This window comes from Pistacia vera, unplaced genomic scaffold (genome assembly GCF_008641045.1).
Source record: "Pistacia vera cultivar Batoury unplaced genomic scaffold, PisVer_v2 Contig160, whole genome shotgun sequence".
Lineage (NCBI taxonomy): Eukaryota > Viridiplantae > Streptophyta > Magnoliopsida > Sapindales > Anacardiaceae > Pistacia > Pistacia vera.
In genome coordinates this window covers 639,523-660,291 of record NW_022195685.1, presented here as the reverse complement: position 1 = coordinate 660,291, position 20,769 = coordinate 639,523, and the positions used below count along the sequence as shown (strand labels likewise).

The following is a 20,769-nucleotide window of genomic DNA, read 5'->3' as shown; positions in this document are numbered from 1 at the left end:
TCGCCACACATATTCACTGAAAAACATGGTGTGAATCTTTGACTTAAAAAATTACTTCAAAATAGGCAGCTGAGAAAAGGAAAAGAAAGAATTAATATTGTTTATTTAAGTTTTCAGGTCAATCATACAATTTTTTTTTGACTGTATGGATATATACCTGATATTAAATTTTGCATTTATTTTATAGTATAAAAACAGTTCTTCAAACTCTTATTTCAAATGAGAAGATACTTAAATATTTTATCAATCTTTTAACAGTTGAAGTAAGTTTTAGTGATCAATATCAGCTATGAAGGTTTAACTATTTTAGATATGACATTGTAACTAGCAAAGGGAGAGGGTGTCCAGTAGATTAAAAAATTTCCTTGGATTTCAAGAATTTCTTTGATGAATTAATATAGAGTGTCTTTTAAACATATGCACTTGCATAGTTATCCACTTGAGAACAATAATTTAGCCAAGAGATTCTACCAATATTAACATTTGAAGGTGGATGATTTATTTGGTGAACGGAAACTGATGATTTTTTGGTGAACAGAAAAAATGATAGCTTCGCAATTTAACGTAACTGCTACTTTGGGAACAATGACTAATCATATTCTGCCTGTTTTTAATAGATTATCTTATATTGGATTCATTTTTCCCTTTTCATGTGTCTTAATTATAGGTTGGTGTGTTGGAGGATAGGAGAAAACAAGTTTTGCAAGGAGTAGTTGGGCTTCAAAAGTTTTTCCGTGGTCGCCGGGCTCGTCATTATTTCCATGAACTCAAGAAAGGAGTATAACATTGCAATCATGTAATGCTTTTCTTCTAATTTAGTATATTGTTGACTAAATTTGCTTCATTGCATACAATTGCTTATATTTCCTGTTGGATCTTTTAATTTTTGTGACTCAAAATGCAGATTTATGCTTATATATTCTGAGAAGCTTGTCTTTTGATGTTCAGTATTGTTTGGTTTTTTGGTCAGTCAGTGATGAAATTTAGTTATACAATACAGTTGTTCGTGGTGAAAATGCTAGAGTGAAATATGCACTTTGGAAAAGAGGTGGACAGCTAGTGCTCCCCAAATACTGGATGAGCCGTTGACAACAATCATATTTTTGCATACGGTAAAATTATGTTGTTGGCTGGCCAGCTTTGTGGTTCCTTTTATAGCTACGTTTTTTATTCTTTGTTATTTTTCTGTGCAGTAATCGGGGGTGGTTGGTTCGGAAGCATTATTGCATAATTTAAAACAATCAAATCTTGTGAATTCAAAATCTAAAAGAGGCCTTGCTGGAAAATTTAGAAGTGAAGGTACTCTTCTTATGCTTCGTTAATGTAAAAATATTGTTTCTGCTCCTGAATGTTTTTCTTTGTTACTCTTGTTGCAATTAGTTGGTAGTCTCTTTGCAGGCATAACCACGTGAATCTTCAATGTGTTTGAGTTTTTCCTAATTACATTTTAATGATACTAGACAAAATTTCATTGGCTAGTTTTTATCCTATAATGATTTAACATAAATTTAGGAAGGGTTAAAGATCTGATTATGTGCTTTAGCTCATTCTAGCTTCATACATATGCTTAATATGCAAAATACATTTAAATGCATATGGTTTATGGAACATATGTTGCATAAAATGATTAAGCTTTATCATTGAGATTTGAGATTAACTTTGGATTGTTAGGAACAAGTGTGACTCTGGCAAACACTGATGTTGTTAATGCAATTCAGAGAAGATATCTGCACATGTAAATTAAGCATGCCTTTTTTTTTGCTTCTATTTGTCATTATATGTTTAAATTTAAGCAATCAGAAGGATTGAAAAGGTGACTTTACTTGGTGCCAGGATTGCCACAAGAGCAGGCCCAGCTTCTGCCTTCAGCTTTGGCGGAGCTTCGAAGGCGAGTTCTTGAGGCAGAGCTACATATGGGCCAAAAAGAGAGGAAAATGCTGCTTTGCGTGAACAATTACAACAGTATGAAACAAGGCAAGTCAAATGTTACAGAAAGTCACACTATATATAACTAAAATGTTGGAATAATCAAAATTGTTTGGTCTTTGGACAAATGGATCCTTTTGCAGGAAAGTTTAATTTCATTGTTGCCCCTATAAGAGAAGGCCGCAGTTTTAGTTATAGCAGGAGTGTGTTCGTTTCTATTTTCTCATGCTTTGCATTCTTGTTATAGTTATCATGTTGTTGATCGTTGACAGTGTTTTTGGTGTTTCAATTCTGATGTGGGATATTCTTAAATCGTGATTTTGAGTTTTATGAGAGACATTTCTATTTTAATAAGCAAGAAGCATCCACCATTCTTCTCAAGTAGATATTACATAGTCCTGTATCCCAGTAGACATATAATTTAATTTCTTGAAACCTCATAAGGATAATTTTCTTTTACCTTGGCTTACTCAATTGTTGCTTTGCAGAGAGACTGAACCTTAAAATGGCATGTGATTACAACTACCTTAATCAGAGTGAATGCTTGGCAATTGATGGTGTTGATGAAGCTCAAAATTTTCATAATCTTATGGTAATATGAAAGTTAGACGTTACCATCTTCATCTGTGGGAGTTAATCCCTTTTCAGTTCATTCCTGTATCCTTGGCTCTTCAGTGCATTCTTTTAATTTTTTTCCTTTCATTGTGGTTTAATTTCCAATTTCTACAGAAAGCCTTAGACATGGTTCAAATTTGTAAAGAAGACAAAGACAATACATTTGCTATGCTTGCTGTGGTTTTATGGTTGGGAAACATATCATTTCAAGTAATCGACAATGAGAATCATGTGGAGGTGTTGGCTGATGAAGGTAACATCTATAAGCTAAACTTCCATTCTATACTTTTTTGGTGGAAATCTCTCGTCTAATGTTGTATCCATCGTTGTTTGGCACGAGGTTTGCAGAAACTAATGCTGTGTGAATTATTTGAAAATTTCTTTTCTGATGAACACTCCTATTTAATTGAGTATTGCTGGGTTGTTTTTTCATCATACTTGGGTTACATTTGCTGTGTGTTATATGTGTGTTTATCTGTAGTGCTTATGTCTATAGCTCATACTTAGAATTATGACTTCAAAAGATGCTTATGTGAATTAACTCCACCTATATTTCCTTTTGGCAGCTGTAACTTCTGCTGCTAGGCTGATGGGTTGCAGTGCTGAGGCACTGATGCTAGCTTTATCTACCCATAAAATTCAAGCTGGCAGGGATGGTATTGCTAAAAAGTTGACATTGCAGCAGGTTTGTCTAGGAGTTTATTAGCAGATTTATCAGTTTTCCAACAATGTGTGTGTGCATCTATGCTACACCAAATAACTCATCTCTTGGAACATTAAAACTAATTTATTATCCATTATTTAGGCGATTGATACCCGGGATGCATTGGCAAAATTCATATACGGAAGCTTGTTTGAATGGCTTGTAGAACAAATTAACAAATCACTTGAACTGGGCAAATGGCAAACAGGGAGATCCATAAGTATCCTTGATATTTGTGGGTTTGAATCTTTTAAGGTATACTACTTGGTATTTATATTCTGCTGGTGCTTTCTGTGCTATAATGTTGCATCCATGGTGACAATTTTCTCATGTGCAGAAGAATAGCTTTGAACAGTTTTGTATTAATTATGCAAATGAGAGGCTGCAACAACATTTCAACCGGCATCTATTTAAACTTGAGCAGGAGGTGAGCATCACAAATCTAATCTGGCTTTACACCCCTGTTTTCTTTGGCACTGACTCTCATTTCTAGATGTGTTTTTTTCTTTTTCCTGCTGCAGAAATTTTCCTGTAATTTGAATTATCAATGGTTGTTATAAATAGTGCAGTCATGATTTACCATTTTCATTGTAGGAATATGAATTAGACGGCATTGATTGGACCAAAGTTGAATTTGAAGACAATGAAGAGTGTTTGAATCTAATTGAGAAGGTATTTCAATGAGTCAACCTCCATTTGGTTTACCTTAATATTATGTTTTGTGCTATGTCTTACTAAATCTTGTTTCTTCCAATCACTCTAAAAGATTATATTGTCTGAGCTTTGGAATCTAATTGTTACTTTAGGTTCATAGATTGTCATTTATGTTTGCCTTCATGGTTTCAGTCTTTTTCTGACTATGTGGTATTTTCTGCAGAAACCATTGGGGATACTATCTTTACTAGATGAGGAATCAAATTTCCCAAAAGCCACTGATTTGACATTTGCAAATAAGCTTAAACAGCACTTGAGTTTAAATTCTTGCTTTAAAGGGGAGAGAGGCAGAGCTTTTGGTATTCGACATTACGCTGGAGAGGTTGGCTATTTCTTTTTTTTTTGAGGTGTTTACAAATTTATTTTTCCCATTATTTAACCTGCACTATTAGACTTATAGAATTCAGATAGTTGACTTTGGACTCAATCTGGCTTTTTGCTTTGCTGATGGAGTCCTAGTCCCTATGAAGGATTTTATGATTTTATGAACTTATGTGAATAATGGGCATAGAAAGAACAAAAATAATTAGAGAACAAACAGAAGCAATATCCTAGTGTGACAAAAGTGTAGCATATGTGTACAGGAGAGAGATAATGAAAATTCTGTGAGACTTGAAACCTTGATGGTACAAAATTGGGAAGAGCCAAACTTTTTCATATGATATGAGATCTGACATCTTTGCCTCTATTTATTTCTTCTTTCTGTTTCTCTGTAAGAAAAGGACTATTGTTTCACCAATTATTTGTCTAATTTAGACTTACTTTTAAAGTGCAGTAGTTTCAAAATTTTGAATTCAGTGTAATGGCCAACGATTCCTTAATGGAACCTTGAAGAGCCTTTGTAATATTGTTGATCTTGCTGTGATTTTAACAGTGACCTAAATTGGTAATGAAGGTAAATTTAAATGATACTTAATATTAGCACTATTTTCTCTTATTCTGAGTTGGACTATTCCATTAGCATCATCCCTTTAAAATGAGGTTAGCTGGCAGTATACTCTGCACGGTTTTTTTTCTTGCTACACTTAGGGTGAAACCATTGTCCTTTTTGCCACTTGATTCATCCATAATGCATATATGAATTTAGTAACGTTTGGAATCTTATCAGGTTCTATATGACACGAATGGCTTTCTGGAGAAGAATCGAGATCCTCTGCACTCTGACCTCATCCAACTTCTGTCATCATGTTCTTGCCAACTCCTAAAGTTGTTTTCCAAAATGCCTAAGCAGTCCCATAAATCAGCTAACTTTTGTTCATTGGATTCTAAAAAGCAAAGTGTTGGTACAAAGTTCAAGGTCAGTTTACTTGATTCATATATTTATATGATTACATATGTGGGTGTATTTTTACAAATTACTTCAAGTTGGATGATGAAACTTATGACAGTTTAAGGTCATTATTTGGGATGATTTGAAGAATCAACTGTATTTTTAACCCTTAAATTCTACTTTTCTTGGTTGTTCATGAGTTTGAAACTGAGGAGTACTCCTAGAATGTACGACCTTGGTGGTCTAGAAACTTGTTCCATATAATATTCAAAATTAGTGCATCCAAGGGTAGTTGAATCCTTGATTTGGAACCAAAGGCCTTTACAACTCAACCCAACTGTTGAAGCTGAAATTGAACAGTATCTTTTGATATAAAAAGTACTAAATCTGTTGGCACTTTGAGATTTCATTGAATAAGTTATGTAATTTTGATGTGCTTCCTGTTGCTTTAAGGCTATGAGAATATATCTTTTACTCACCATGAGTTCTTAATGTTCATTTACTGAGCAAAACATCTGATAACCGTTGAAAGCTCCACTTATTTTGTTAAATGCTAGAGATTTTTCTAAATTATGTTTTGCATAACCCTAGCGGGTCTCTTCCATGTTTATAGGGTCAACTCTTCAAACTAATGCAGCAGTTGGAGAACACAAAACCTCACTTTATTCGCTGCATAAAGCCAAACAGTAAGCGGCTTCCCGGTATATATGATGAAGATCTTATTTTACAACAGCTCAGGTGTTGTGGAATTTTGGAGGTGGTTAGAATCTCAAGATCAGGATATCCTTCTCGAATGACACATCAAGAGTTTGCAGGAAGGTAGAGAGTAAACCAACCCTTGCTTTTTTTTTTTTTTTAATGTTTTGTCTTAATTCTTGGTTAATTCTTGTGTGTACTTGCATTTATTCTAGGTATGGATTCCTGCTCTCGGAGAACCATGTATCTCGGGATCCATTAAGTATATCAGTGGCTGTTTTACAGCAGTTTAATGTTCTTCCTGAAATGTATCAAGTTGGTTATACCAAATTGTATATCCGTTCCGGGCAGGTAATCTCCAGAATCTTGCAAGTGTTTTTAATTCTTCTCATATCCTGTCCATCTTTCACGTTAAAAGGCTCCTACAATGTAAACTGTTTCGTGTCACCACAAATGTAGCTTTAAGTACATTGCTAAGATTTCGCCATCTGACAATCTCTTTGTATTACTAACTATTCTGCCACAAATATTCACTGAAAAACATGGTGTGAATCTTTGACTTAAAAATATACTTCCAAAATAGGCAGCTGAGAAAAGGAAAAGGAAAGAATTAAATTTATGTTTATTGAAGTTTTTCAAGGTCAATCATATCAATTTTTTTTTGTGACCATATGGATATATACCTGATATTAAATTTTGCATTTATATTTTATAGTATAAAACCAGTTTCTTACAAATCTCTTATTTCAAATGAGAAGATACTTAAATATTTTTATCAATCTTTTAACAGTTGAAGTAAGTTTTTCAGATGATCAATATCAGCTATGAAGGTTTAACTATTTTAGATATGACATTGTAACTTAGCAAAGGGAGAGGGTGTCACAGTAGATTAAAAAATTTCCTTTGGATGCGTAAGAATTTCTTGTGATGAATTTTAATCATAGTAGTGTCTTTTAAACATATGCACTTGCATAGTTATCCACTTGAGAACAATAATTTAGCCAAGAGATTCTACCAATATTAACATTTGAAGGTGGATGATTTATTTGGTGAACGGAAAACATGATGATTTATTTGGTGAACAGAAAACATGATAGCTTCGCAATTTAACGTAATCTGCTGACTTTGGGAACAATGACTCATATCATATTCTGCTCTGTTTTTAATAGATTATCTTTCATATTGGATTCACTTTTTCCCTTTTTTCATGGTGTCTTATATTATAGGTTGGTGTGTTGGAGGATAGGAGAAAACAAGTTTTGCAAGGAGTAGTTGGGCTTCAAAAGTTTTTCCGTGGTCGCCGGGCTCGTCATTATTTCCATGAACTCAAGAAAGGAGTAATAACATTGCAATCATGTAATGCTTTTTCTTTCTAATTTAGTATTACTGTTGACTAAATTTTGCTTCATTGCATACAATTGCTTATATTTCCTGTTGGATCTTTTAATTTTTGCTGACTCAAAATGCAGATTTATGCTTATATATTCTGAGAAGCTTGTCTTTTGATGTTCAGTATTGTTTGAGTTTTTTGGTCCAGTCATGTGATGAAATTTAGTTATACAATACAGTTGTTCGTGGTGAAAATGCTAGAGTGAAATATGCTACTTTGGAAAAGAGGTGCACAGCTAGTGCTCCCCAAATACTGGATGAGCCGTTGACAACAATCATATTTTTGCAATCCGGTAAAATTATGTTGTTGGCTGGCCAGCTTTGTGGTTCCTTTTATAGCATACAGTTTTTTATTCTTTGTTATTTTTCTGTGCAGTAATCCGTGGGTGGTTGGTTCGGAAGCATTACATGCATAATTTAAAACAATCAAATCTTGTGAATTCAAAATCTAAAAAGAGGCCTTGCTGGAAAATTTTAGAAGTGAAGGTACTCTTCTTTATGCCTTCGTTAATGTAAAAAAATATTGTTTCTGCTCCTGAATGTTTTTCTTTTGTTACTCTTGTTGCAATTAGTTGGTAGTCTCTTTTGCAGGCATAACCACGTGAATTCTTCAATGTGTTATGAGTTTTTCCTAATTACATTTTAATGATACTAGACAAAATTTCTATATTGGCTAGTTTTTATCCTATAATGATTTAACATAAATTTTAGAGAAGGGTTAAAGATCTGATATATGTGCTTTAGCTCATTCTAGCTTCATACATAGTGCTTAATATGCAAATTACATTTAAATTGCATATAGGTTTATGGAACATATGTTGCATAAAATGTATGCAGCTTTTATCATTGAGATTTGAGATTAACTTTGGATTGTTAGGAACAAGTATGTGACTCTGGCAAACACTGATGTTGTTAATGCAATTCAGAGAAGATATCTGCACATGTATAATTAAGCATGCCTTTTCTTTTTGCTTCTATTTGTCATTATATGTTTAAATTTAAGCAACTCAGAAGGATTGAAAAGGTGACTTTACTTGGTGCCAGGATTTGCCACAAGAGCAGGCCCAGCTTCTGCCTTCAGCTTTGGCGGAGCTTCGAAGGCGAGTTCTTGAGGCAGAAGCTACTATGGGCCAAAAAGAAGAGGAAAATGCTGCTTTGCGTGAACAATTACAACAGTATGAAACAAGGTGGACAGAGTACGAGGCAAAGATGAAATCTATGGAGGAGATGTGGCAAAAGCAGATGTCATCTTTGCAAGTGAGTTTTTGCATGTGTATACATAAGTCTAGTCATCATATATTTATATACACTGTAGCGGTTGACTAATGAAAGGGGTCCTGAAAACTTTGAAAATAGTGGAAAAATCTTTATTAGCTAACACATCATGGCTCTTTTAGCTAGCGAACATGCCATGTTTTGTTGGTCAATTAACATTAAATGAGGTTCTTGGATGGTAGGCAAAACTTCATTGGTCTATGAATCACATTGGAAGGCATGTACTGCAGGATAGATAACCAAATTAATCAGTTTCTACTTCCAAGTGTAGTCTTCACGGTACTTGGATAATTATAAAGAGCTCAATGGCATGTCTCTAGTAACTTGTGTCTGTCTTTGCCTGGTGAATTCAATTAGTATCCTCGGTTACCTATAGGGAAACATGTGTGATTTTTTTTTTTTAACTCTGATGGTTTCTCAAATATATCTGTCAAAAGCTCCAGATGTGATCTGTATGAAACAATATATGCCTACCTTAATATGCATGCACTGGCACAGGAATACTTATAGGATGTAAGAGTTCCACCCTAAATGATTAAAGTACTGAGATGCTTGACCTTTTCATCGTAATTTTGATGCAGATGAGTCTTGCTGCTGCCAGAAAAAGCCTTGCTGCTGATAACACTGTAGGTGAGGCTGGAAGAGAAACATCTTCATCACCTCACTTTTATGATTCTGAGGATGCAACATCCATGGGATCTCGAACTCCTGGTGGAACTACACCCGTCAAATATTCCAATGCCAATGCTGATGGAGCAGGCAGAGGGTCTAATGGTGGTTTGACTGCTGTCAACAATCTGGTAAAGGAATTTGAGCAGCGGAAACAGACTTTTGATGATGATGCCAAAGCTTTGGTTGAGGTTAAAACAACGGTGCCACTTCCTAATGTGCATCCTGATGCCGAGCTTCGAAAATTGAAATCAAGGTTTGAGGCATGGAAGAAAGATTACAAGACAAGATTAAGGGAGACTAAGGTAAGGCTTCATAAAGTGGCGAACTCAGAGGTTCGACGCACATGGTGGGGAAAGCTAAGCTCAAAAGTTTCATAGTATTCCACTTCATATTAGCATCGCCGTTTGTGTTAAGACGAAGGTGACAATTCGAGGATTACAGGTGGAGAAAGAAATATTTCCGAAACTATGCCTGTTTCCGTCCTCAGGTGAAGTTGCTTTATATCTATGGCAGGTGCTACGGTTGTTTATATGGTGTGAGGGAGAAAAAATATTTGTATATTTACCAATTTTTGTTACTTTGGTGGAATGACCAATGACCATGTCCATAGTCCAATAGGGATATTCCTTAGAGATCAGTCTTTTTTTCTTTTGAAATTATTTGTGTAGTTGGTGTATATTATGCTGTCTTTGATGTGATGTCAAGAATTGTAGTACCAAGGTTATTAAATATGGAAAGAAAAAGTGTTAATATTATATAATCTGGTCACAATTATTCTGCCTTAAAATAACACCATTATTTTCACACTTTGCAATAGTTTGCTATTTCTTAAACAATGCATCTAAACAGACAAGATCAACAACAAAATCAAGTTAGAGATGATAAGGATCTCAATGGGATAGAATTTTTACAATATACATTTCACATGACACAAGAATTTGAGTAAATGATAATCAGTTTAAGATCCGGGCACAAATTTGGTAGCGTAAACCCAAGCATTGTTAGCGACAGGGTTCTCGAGGTGATCCAGGAGGTTCTCCAGGGGACCCTTGCCGGTAACAATAGCTTGGACGAAGAAACCAAACATCGAAAACATGGCTAGCCTTCCATTCTTGATCTCCTTCACCTTGAGTTCAGCAAATGCAACTGGATCATCAGCAAGGCCAAGAGGGTCAAAGTATTGGCCGCCGGGGTAGAGATCGTTGCCCTCTCCGACACCAGGGAGACCGTTGATTCTGAACCCTTCTACGAGTCCCATGAGGACAACCTGGGATCCCAGGACTGCCAGGATGCTTTGAGCATGAACAAGGTTGGGGTTTCCCAAGTAGTCAAGGCCTCCTTCTGAGAAAATCTGAGCTCCTGCCTTGAACCACACTGGCTCCTTGAAGTCTACTCTAACCCATTTCTCAAGAACTTCAGGGGTGATGCACCCTAGTGCTCCAAGCATAGCCCATCTCCCATGGATCACCTAATGAATAGTACAACAAAAATGTGACCAAGTATTCTGATCAATATTCCATACGGTGTTTTAATTATTTTCAAACACACAACTATCTACTTTCAAGCAGTTGAAGGACAAATCTCGAGGTAAGATTATACTTTTAATGAAAGAATATGAAATATATTCTCTATCCTAAACCATATTAGACTTGATAATTAAACATTTAACAGTATGATTTCTCACAGATTGATTAAAGAAGCTAGTTACAAAGTGAATCACAAAATTAAAAGAGAAGAACAAAAGAATCACCTCAAGAGCCCTGTTCCTGGCAAAGGCCTCAGGATCAGCAGACAAACCGGCAGTGTCCCATCCATAGTCCCCTGGAAACTCACCAGTCAAGTATGATGGAGTCTGAGCTGAAAAGGGTCCCAAGTACTTCACTCTGTCAGGTCCATACCACAATTCATTTCCCTGTACACACACAAACTCAACTCAACTCAACTGAACCCACTTGAAGTACACAAATTTGCATGTGAATGGAAATAGAGTAGAACTAAAAATTACCATAGTGTACTTTGCATTGCCCATGGAGACAACATCTCTGAGAGGGTTAACACTTGACCTGGTTTGGCCAAGAAACGGGGTAGGCCTCAGGGTGGTGCTAGAGCTTAGCATTGATGACATTTACTACTATTTTTTTGTGTTGAAAGTTTAATGTTAATGTGTGTGTTGAACAGGTTGAAGAAAGGGAGATGAATGTTTTATATGTGTTAGAAAATGAGAGTGAAGAAATGGGTTGTGGTGGAAATTTTGCAAGGTGTGGTGGGGATTGTGAGGTTTGATTCAGCCAATCAAATGGCCGCTAAGGATTTTTAAGTATCTCCAACTCATATCCTTCTATCCACACATAATCTAGTTCTTGTCTACTCTTGCCTTCAGATTATTTTTTAACTTGGGAAAAATCTTCAGTGTGGTGTACTGGATTATTCTAGTTTGGGTAGCAAGATGGGTTGAGAATTGCTTGGTGGGAGAGAGCTTTTGCTTGGCCCAATTCATGGATATAGCTTGTTCGATTAAAATCTCATCACTTTGGGCTTTTGTTTGTGATGGAATAAATAAACTATACGACGTCGTTCAGTATATGGAAACTTTAAGTGGGTGTAAATAACGTTTGTTTGAAAATGAAAAAATGGGGCGTCGTTCAGCATAGGGAAACTTGAAGTGGGGACTAAACGACGTCGTTAAAGGATTTAAAATATGAAAAATGCGGTGAACGTGGATCGAACACGTGACCTTCAGATCTTCAGTCTGACGCTCTCCCAACTGAGCTATCCCCGCTTTACGGTTTCAGCTTTTTTATTTTTACTCAAATACACTTACAAGGGTTATTATTTAAACCCTCATGAAATATTGAAATATTATACACCCAACATTTTGTAAAAGTATTGTATACCCACTTGGATTACCATTTACTCCCCTAAAAAAGTATTAAAACCCTCCTAATTAATAGGGATATATAATGCTTTTCAAAAATCTTGGATGCATTTATATTTTTCATCTCTATAAAATTGGATTATAGTAACCCAAACTTAGAACAAGGGCGTCTTGTGTAATAAAGTTAATTACTATTTACTTTAGGTCTTATTTTCAACCCTTTTTAAATGAAAAAAATTGAAGTTGTAAAACACCATACGAAAGCTATTCCTTTCAAAGAGTAACCGGCTCTTTCCCACCCAAAAAGTTTCATATCACTTTCTCACCCAAAGTTAATATTCTATTACTACCCAAAGTCAAATTTTGGCTGATTCAGATGACGAAAATTCTCTCTGTCGTCACCATTTAAATCTTCGGTCTTCTTTCTACAAAACTCATCTCATTCAAGCACTTGATTTTTGGTCAATTGTTGGTCATCGCAAAACTAGAGATTTTTGTTTTTAGCTGATTTTAACGACGAATATTCAATCGGTCACCACCATTTGATCTACCAGCCTTTACTCTACAAAACCTTTCTTATCTTGGCTCCTGATAACTCGTTGAATGCCTACTGAGAAAGTAAAGTATATTTTGGGTATTAACGGAATATAAACGTTATGAAAAGTAGAACTTTAAATTTTTTTGGTGAGAAAGTCTTAAGGTGCGTGGAAAATTCGTTTACCTCCCTTTCAATATTTACTTCTATTTATAACCATTGACTGATTATGATTACATCCACTTTCTCTTTTTGTATCATTACGTTGTTTCTTTCACACTTTTCCTAATTAATTATGAACTAAAATCAACACACTATATTGAGAAAAGTTTGATATGCTTTTAAAAGATATTATCATCACTTTAATTTTTTAAAAAAAAGCTATCATAATTTTCAAAATAACACTTTTAAGTATTTTTTTTTCTTCTATTAAAATATCAAATTATACCCAAAATTTTTTTTTTTTTTTTTTTTTTTTTATAACGGGTGTTTCAACCACTTGCGTGCAACTCAACTCATTCTCGGAATCATTGAACCTTCTACAATCTCAATAACAGATAAATCAAATGTAGTAGATAACCACTTTTCGGACTGAACAAAAGACCTCTGATAACCCAGATGGTATAGTCTACCCAAAACATTATTCACAATGCTAAAAGCTCCGTTTGGTTCAGATGGGGAATACTACTCTGTTATTCCCAAAAATTTAAACAGTAAAATACCCAAAATTCCTATTTTGGGAATACTATTTTCAATATTATTTAATTTTTTTTAAACCCTCTAAATTTGTTAATTTAATTATACCCCTAAATATTTTTTTTAATTACAAAAACACCCTAACAATCCAATTTACCAGATTCCGGCCAGATCCACCATGGATCTGGCCGGAAAAGGCCATAGCGACGCATGATCGGCAATATCCAACCGGTCATGCGCCCATAAGGTGACTTCGGCCACCTCAGGTGGTGGTCGCCGGCTGGGGGTGTTTGAGGGTGGGTTAGAGGTATTTTTGTTAACTTTTAATGTTTTATTATAGGGGGTATTTTGTAAAAAAAAAACATAAAGGGTATTTTATTAATTTATAAATTCTACATCGTAATATCCGCCCAATTCAACTTTTTTTAATTTTTTTCAAAAAACTTTTCCCAAAACCCCCAAATTTTGAACAAAACGAAGCCAAAGTCACCTCTAAATATATTTTGGACTTCAATTTAGAAAAGAGAAATTTTTTCAAGAAATAGGATTTGTCCTTCACCTCAATAAACGACCGCCTACTCACACTATCCCAGTGCCAGCATTTTGAATCCTTCTAACGGTCAAATCATTTGGCTCCATTCCAGCACACTGCTCTCATAATAACATATTGTATAATATGCCCCACTACACACTTTACAATCAATCTCAGCCGTCCAATCACTAATCTCATACCACCAACCAACCTCCACAAACCATCTAAAAATTTTCCCCACTATGACAGTCAAAAATGGAACGGTCGAATTCCTTTTCAACGACGACGCCGTTGGCCCGACCCTCTTCATCATAATTTTGACACAGTAAGAGAAGTTGTGGAGCCAATTTTGCCATGAAAATGGAGAAATTAGAACGTTATAAGATCATCAAGACACAAACTTTCTTGATTTTCAAGTGATTTCATTCAAATTCCTCATTTGAAAAATCCTTCAAGAAAATGATTCTCAACAAGACTAAAGATCACTGGGCTTTTTTGGTAAATCCGCATTTCTTCATCTTCTTCTATGTATTTGTTTAATTCTTGAATTCGGTCTCTGCAATACTCTCTTTTTATTTATTTATTTATTTCATATGTTTGTGTATAATATTGGTGTTGTTTAGTTCACTGGATTTATCAATGTCAGTTTCTGTGTTTGTTCTTTCATTAGTGTTTTTTTTTTCTTCATTTTCCGGTAGCTTCGATTGACTTGATTTGGATATGTTTGCTGCTAAGAAAATGAAGAGAAAATCAAGAAATTGAAGTGTTAACTCTTGAGGTAGTTTGTATGAGTTCATTGGATTTATCCTTTTCAGTTTCGGTGTTTGTTCTTATATTAGATTTTTTTTTTTTTTATATAACTTTTGTCTGCTAAAGTCTCAGGTAGTTCTAGTAGACTTGATTTGGATGTGTTAGGTTGCTGAGAAAGTGAAGGACAGATTAAGAAATTTTAAGTGTCAAATCTTACGAATCAGATTGCGTGTATTTTTTCTCCTTGTTTCATTCATTTCAGTGGGGAAGGAGATCCAATACTTATTATTAATTATTTTGGTTAATGTACTAGGAATTAGGATTTGTTCTGATTGCGAGGTAATATATGTGCTTTTATTATATTCTGATCCTTAGGGTTTTCTTGCACTCACTGGCTACTTATTGTTGTTTTTCAATTTGTTAATTTATATGTAGGATGAGATTGAAGCACCGATGTGGGTAGATCTTACCTTAGAAGAAGCTAAATCCAATGGCCAAGAGATGTGAGTTTCTTTTTACAAAATTTTATGAGTTAATGAAATTTCATCTTTTTGAGGTTTACTTTCAAATTTACTGTCTGCATTATTGGCTTTGTAATACAAATTTTGTTATATTTGCAGTGATGATGAGTGGTTCTACACAAGTCACCTGTAAGTGTGTTATTCATTGAATTAAGTTACTTTTGGTGGTTAACCATGTTAGGTTTGGAATTCCTGTTATTGAGATCATGAAGTTGCGTTGGTAACTTAATTGCTGTAATTTTCAGGTTCCACCAATGTTCTTCTCGTCAGTTAAAGGCTGCATTTGCTCATGCTAGTGAGGAGAATGTAAATCCAGACTTGGGTTTTATGGGACCATCTTCCCCGACGCTTCCATCCTCGGTATCGAGATCTAGAGGTAAAGAATATAAGAGCAAGAACTGGAGAGGAGACAATCATGATGTTTCATTGAATAAACCACACCTTGTAAAGCTTTTATGTGGGAAGTCTTCATTGGTGGATTTAGGATCTGGTAAAAAGATGAAACCTAGGCCAAGCTCTATGAAGCCTAATTCTTTACGAGTTGGTTTGGGATCCACAGAGGAAATAAAACCCAAGCTGAGCTTTGTAAATTCAAAAGGAACTTCCAATATGAAAAGAAGTTTAGTTTGTGAGAGGAGCTCAATTGGTAATGCCAAAGGAAACTCTTTGAAACCTATATCAGTTTGTGAGGGCTCAGAGAACAGTTCAAGCTCTATGGTGGATAAGGGAGGTGAAAGCAATCCAGGAAGCACAGTCACGTCTGAGAGTAATTTGCGAGGTCAGCAAAAGTTCCCTGAGGTATCAAGTCGACCATTTGGTCACACAAGCGAGCTACTATCAGCAGTGAGGATTACTCTTAGGAAAAGTTGTATTACAAGACAAGCGTCGAGGGTGGAGACAAATAGTGACAGGAGGCAGCCAACAGTAGAGACTAAAAATGATGGGAGGCAGTCAAGGATAGAGATTAATAAAGAAAGATGTGAATCAAGAGATCGCAAATCTTCTTCAAGCAAGTCTAGTGTGGGGTCATCTTCAGTCCCTGGTTTTGATGGTAAGAATTCAAAATTTATATCAACAAGAAAAAAAGAAAAAACCCCAGATAGTAGACATGTGACAAGGACGAGAAAAGCAGTGGCTAAGGATTCCATTGTTCAAGTTAAGGAAGGAACTATCAACTCTAGAAGGGGAGATAAAACTTCTATTGCAAAGTCGAATCATAAGGAAATGGCAAAATCAAAGGTGAGCATCATACAAACAGGAGATACTGTTGTGGCAATCCTTTTAAAAACAAATAAACTCATTTAGTGTACACAATTTAACAATTGCTTTGTTTTTTACGAGTATCCTGAATTTTGACTATAATTTCCTCTTATCTGCGAAACCATAGATAATTTGCAAAATTGCATTTGTTGGGTACAGAATGCCATGAACTTACTAAATCATCTGAAGTTTCATTAATGTTACAGGTTCAATCTCTTCGTGCCAAATCTTCACTGCCACTTAGAGTTAATGAGCAGAAGTCATCTACTGGGGCTATTAAAGCCAGGGAGAAAGTGGAATTAGGGGGTCTCAACAGAAAGGTGGGTGGTGGAAAAGAGAATTCAACAGTCAAAGTGTCTGCGAGTCAGAAATGCAACGGCAGGAACAATCTTTCTGGAAGCATTAGGGGTTCAAATGGTACAAAAAATAATGTACCACAAAAAAGTGATACAAGAGTATTGGCTGGTCCAAAGGTACAGACCTTCAATTTCAATGATACGGCTCAGATTTTGTTAATTGTGGACTTTATTTAAATATCTTAGAACATAAAGTTACTCTGGTTTCTTCTTCAAGTTCAAAGTTAGATTCACTTTCTGAAGTGCCTTACTAAGTCCTTTTTATTAGGTATTTAAGATGACATTTCTGGTTTTATTGCACTTCATAGGGGCACCTGAAGATCAATTATGTTGCTCTTACGCAATGAACTTTCTTTTACTAAGCAAGCACCCTTTGATTGCGTTTAGTATATGTAGGAAAAGTTGAAAGTTCTCAATAACATGCTGTTGTTGGAATGGAGAATCTAAGCTTTGAAGTTGCTTCTTTTATGTGTGTCTTAGTAGAAAGAATGATATTTCACTTGTTGCAACCCTGTTTTTGTAAGCTTTTAAACCTGAGCCGGGGTTTTCCTTGAAATATGAAAATAGAAGGCCTAGTAGTCTAATTGGCAATAAATGAATGAATCCATGGTATTAGAAGAAAGAAAATTATATCTAGTTGCAAACACAAGGATAGTATTGTTTAGTTGCAGCTGAATGGGACGACTTGAAAAGGTAAAAAAATTCTTATTTTAATGACACATGGACCATATATTGATGATTAATGACCTTATTTAGTATTATTTGGATGTTTTTTAACATTCACATAAGCTTCAAATAATCTTCGGTTGCTTTTACAGTTTGCCGTGTTGAAATAGTTAAATTATACATTCCATTATATGTGCATACAAGTGATACTCTCTTAGTCATGGTTTCAAAGATGTTTTCATAGTTCGCATGTAGTTACTTTTGAAACCCTTTTTTGTTTTCGTTCGTTTATAATTGAAATGGCTTCTAAGATCGGTATGTTTTTCTATGAATTCTTAAGCAGGTAAAAATCAGTGATCGAAGTGAACGGGTGAATCAGAGGGTCTACTTTAGATGAGGGAGAATTGCAGCAAAAATGTCTGTACATATACATAATGTAGAATTACTTTTCATAGCCCAATGAAACCTGGAGTGATATCAGTGAGGCAAACAGCTCTGTGTCTCTGCTTTTTTTTTCTTTTTCTTTTTGGTCACTTCTTGACAAGCTGAGACCCAGACGATTTCCTCACACGATTTATTTTGTTAATGTTTTCTTATCAAGGGCCTTAGAGCCACACTTCAGCTTTCCATTTTCGAGTTTTTCTTATTCTTTTACAAAGAAGCTTTATATCTCAATTCTCAACTTGAACTCAGCATTATATGTGCAATAATATCTCCTGTTTAATGAATGGGATGCATTAGAGAGACTTAATAGTGTGTTTGGATCAAGCAAAGTTTAAGTAGAGAGAACACAAAGTACATGCAATAGATATCTCTGAGTCACGAGAAAAGCAATTACCAGGTTTACCAAAAACGTATATGAATAAATATTAGGAAAAATACAAGTCTATTTTTAACTTTGGAGATAATTTCAATTTTGTCGTAAGGATTTTGGTGTACTATTGATGGACAAACGATTTCAAAAACTTGAATTTAGTCTTCAAACGTAACGGATGTTAGTGGGATAGGTTACCTGACACCTAATCTTGTGGAAGAAAATATTATCTGCGCTCGAGAGTGTTGGTTATTTAATCCCATCCATTCTCTTTTCAAGCCCCATATTAAATTAAATTAAATAACCAAATTAAATTAAATGCACACTTTATTCCAATATTAGTCTTATCTTCTTCAACCAAGCAAATTCGATTGAATCTTTTGAGTTTTTTGTTTGTTAGAATTTATAAAATATAAAGAACAGTCAAATTTTGCATTCAATCTCATGTCTTTTTTCATTCACAGTATAAATTAGTTTTTTTGACATCGGTTAATTAATTATGATTCTATAATATTTTCTCTATCCATCATGATTTTTTATTCTCATATTAGATAAAGATTTGTTAATGGTGGCACTAAGTATTACATAGAATCAATTAAAGTTCAGATTTATGAATTATTTAAAACTCCATTAAAGGTAAGAAAGGAAGAAGATAAAGATAGTTTTGGAATATAATATATTGTAATGATTTTTATTTCACCACTATGTGAGCAACTCAAATCACCTCTTCTAATTATTTCATTGATCAACTCATCAAAACTAACCAATGTGTTCATAAAAATTGGTATAACTTCTTTCTTCCTCCCAATCCACTTTTAGCAACTTTTTTCCTCCACTCACTCACCGAAATATTCAATACCTAAAACAATTTATCTCATGTCTAATAATGGCCCAAGTACCTATAATGCAAGAAAAAGAAAATATTATTAACTGATGTATTAAGGGTTGAAAGATTTTAAAAAACATTTGCAAAGTCGCTTGAGCGATATGGTATAAATAAGCCTGATCGCTTAAGCGATCTTCTGCCATTTACCTGATCGCTTAAGCGATCTGCTGTTATACACTAGACTTATAACAGACCACTTAAGCGATCTTCTGCCATTTACCTGATCGCTTAAGCGATTTGCTATCATATACCAAATTTATAGCAGACTGCTTAAGCGATCTTCTGCCATACATCTGATCGCTTAAGCGATCTACGATCTGCTGTATGATACCAAACATACCAGATCGCTTAAGTGATCTATCATATCCAGAACACATTTTTAGTAATCTCCACCTACAATCAGTGCTACCACCCCTAGATACCCACAATGAAATAAAATATTCAACAAATTTCACTCATTTTAACTTGCATTACATCAAACACAACTCAACAACCTAAACAACTAAATCAAAATCATAACCCAAACCCAATCCATTATTAAATCTTTGTAAATCGAAATATAAAATAGGAAGGGGAGATACACATACTTGGATGAAATGTTAGGAGAAGGAGGAGGATCTGTGGCGGAAAAGATGTTAATGGCGGAGGAAGAAGATAGTGTTAACAGCTAGAAGAAGAAGATGTATAGGAAGGAGAAAGAAGAAGATGTAGATGAAGCTTAGGATGAACAGCAGCCAATGAAGGGATGTGTTAATAGCAGGAGGAAGAAGAAGAAGATGTTATGTTTGGGTTTGTTTGCAAGAATTTCAGGTTTTTGGGGACATATTATAATTTTTAAAGGATTACAAAATACTTCATTAATCCTAATTAAGCCATGATTAGTATTTAATTGTCATTAGTTTGTCTTAATAAAAAATAAGACCATTTAGTAAAGACTAAAAAACTAGATGACCTTTCGGTTAAATTCAAAGCAATATGGCATTTTAACATTTGCCCCTATGTAATCCAATCAATTCTCTTTTCAAGCCCCATGTTAAATTAAATTAAATGCACAATTTATTCCAATATTAATCTTATCTTCTTCAACCAAGCAAATTCCATTGAATCTTTTGAGTTTTTTGTTCTTAGAATTTATAAAATATAAAGAACAGTCAAATTTTGCATCCAATCTCGTATCTTCTTTTTTTCATTCACGGTGTAAACTAGTATTTTGACATCGGTTAATTAATTATGATTCTATAATATTTTCTCCATCCATCGTGAATTTTTATTCTCATATTAGATAAAGATTTTTTAATGATGGCACTAAGTATTACATAGAATCAATTAAAGTTCAGATCTATGAATTATTTAAAACTCCATTAAAGGTTAGATAGGATAGGAAGAAGATAAAGATAGTTTTGGAATACAATATAATGTAATGATTTTTATTTAATATAGGGCTTATAAAAAGATTTACTGGGACTCAAATAACACTACTCTATTATCTAATATCCTTTCCAACCAGCCATTAACTTATAGTTTTAAGGATCTAATTGTCATTCCATACAATTTAATGACAAAAATCAAAATAATATTTGATGAAAATGCAAAAAAATAAAAAATTAAACTAGAAAAT

General features: G+C 34.5%; 3 protein-coding genes and 1 non-coding gene across 4 annotated transcripts; 2 read left to right on the top strand and 2 right to left on the bottom strand.

Annotated features, from left to right (window-relative positions):
- The first annotated feature begins 2,409 nt into the window (after nt 1-2,409).
- LOC116125072 (myosin-2-like) lies at nt 2,410-10,020 on the top strand. Its single transcript, XM_031410803.1, has 15 exons — nt 2,410-2,518; nt 2,656-2,794; nt 3,108-3,226; nt 3,347-3,499; nt 3,582-3,671; nt 3,839-3,916; nt 4,122-4,280; nt 5,067-5,255; nt 5,842-6,047; nt 6,140-6,275; nt 7,151-7,280; nt 7,493-7,606; nt 7,690-7,799; nt 8,358-8,570; nt 9,170-10,020. The coding sequence occupies exons 1-15, from the start codon at nt 2,432-2,434 to the stop codon at nt 9,635-9,637; spliced, it is 2,391 nt and encodes a 796-aa protein (XP_031266663.1). The 5' UTR covers nt 2,410-2,431; the 3' UTR covers nt 9,638-10,020.
- A 7-nt stretch (nt 10,021-10,027) lies between these two features.
- Nucleotides 10,028-11,468, bottom strand: LOC116125073 (chlorophyll a-b binding protein 3, chloroplastic-like). Its single transcript, XM_031410804.1, has 3 exons — nt 11,266-11,468; nt 11,011-11,172; nt 10,028-10,728 (listed from the first exon to the last, which is right to left on the bottom strand). Exons 1-3 carry the CDS (start codon nt 11,383-11,385, stop codon nt 10,219-10,221), a joined length of 792 nt encoding a protein of 263 aa, XP_031266664.1. The 5' UTR covers nt 11,386-11,468; the 3' UTR covers nt 10,028-10,218.
- A 498-nt stretch (nt 11,469-11,966) lies between these two features.
- On the bottom strand, nt 11,967-12,039 carry TRNAF-GAA. The gene has a single exon. It is a non-coding gene; the product is annotated as a tRNA-Phe (tRNA).
- A 2,149-nt stretch (nt 12,040-14,188) lies between these two features.
- LOC116125195 (CDKN2A-interacting protein-like) lies at nt 14,189-18,099 on the top strand. The gene is made up of 6 exons (XM_031410936.1): nt 14,189-14,396; nt 15,084-15,151; nt 15,269-15,298; nt 15,415-16,408; nt 16,636-16,902; nt 17,795-18,099. The coding sequence occupies exons 1-6, from the start codon at nt 14,358-14,360 to the stop codon at nt 17,846-17,848; spliced, it is 1,452 nt and encodes a 483-aa protein (XP_031266796.1). The 5' UTR covers nt 14,189-14,357; the 3' UTR covers nt 17,849-18,099.
- Nucleotides 18,100-20,769: the final 2,670 nt, after the last annotated feature.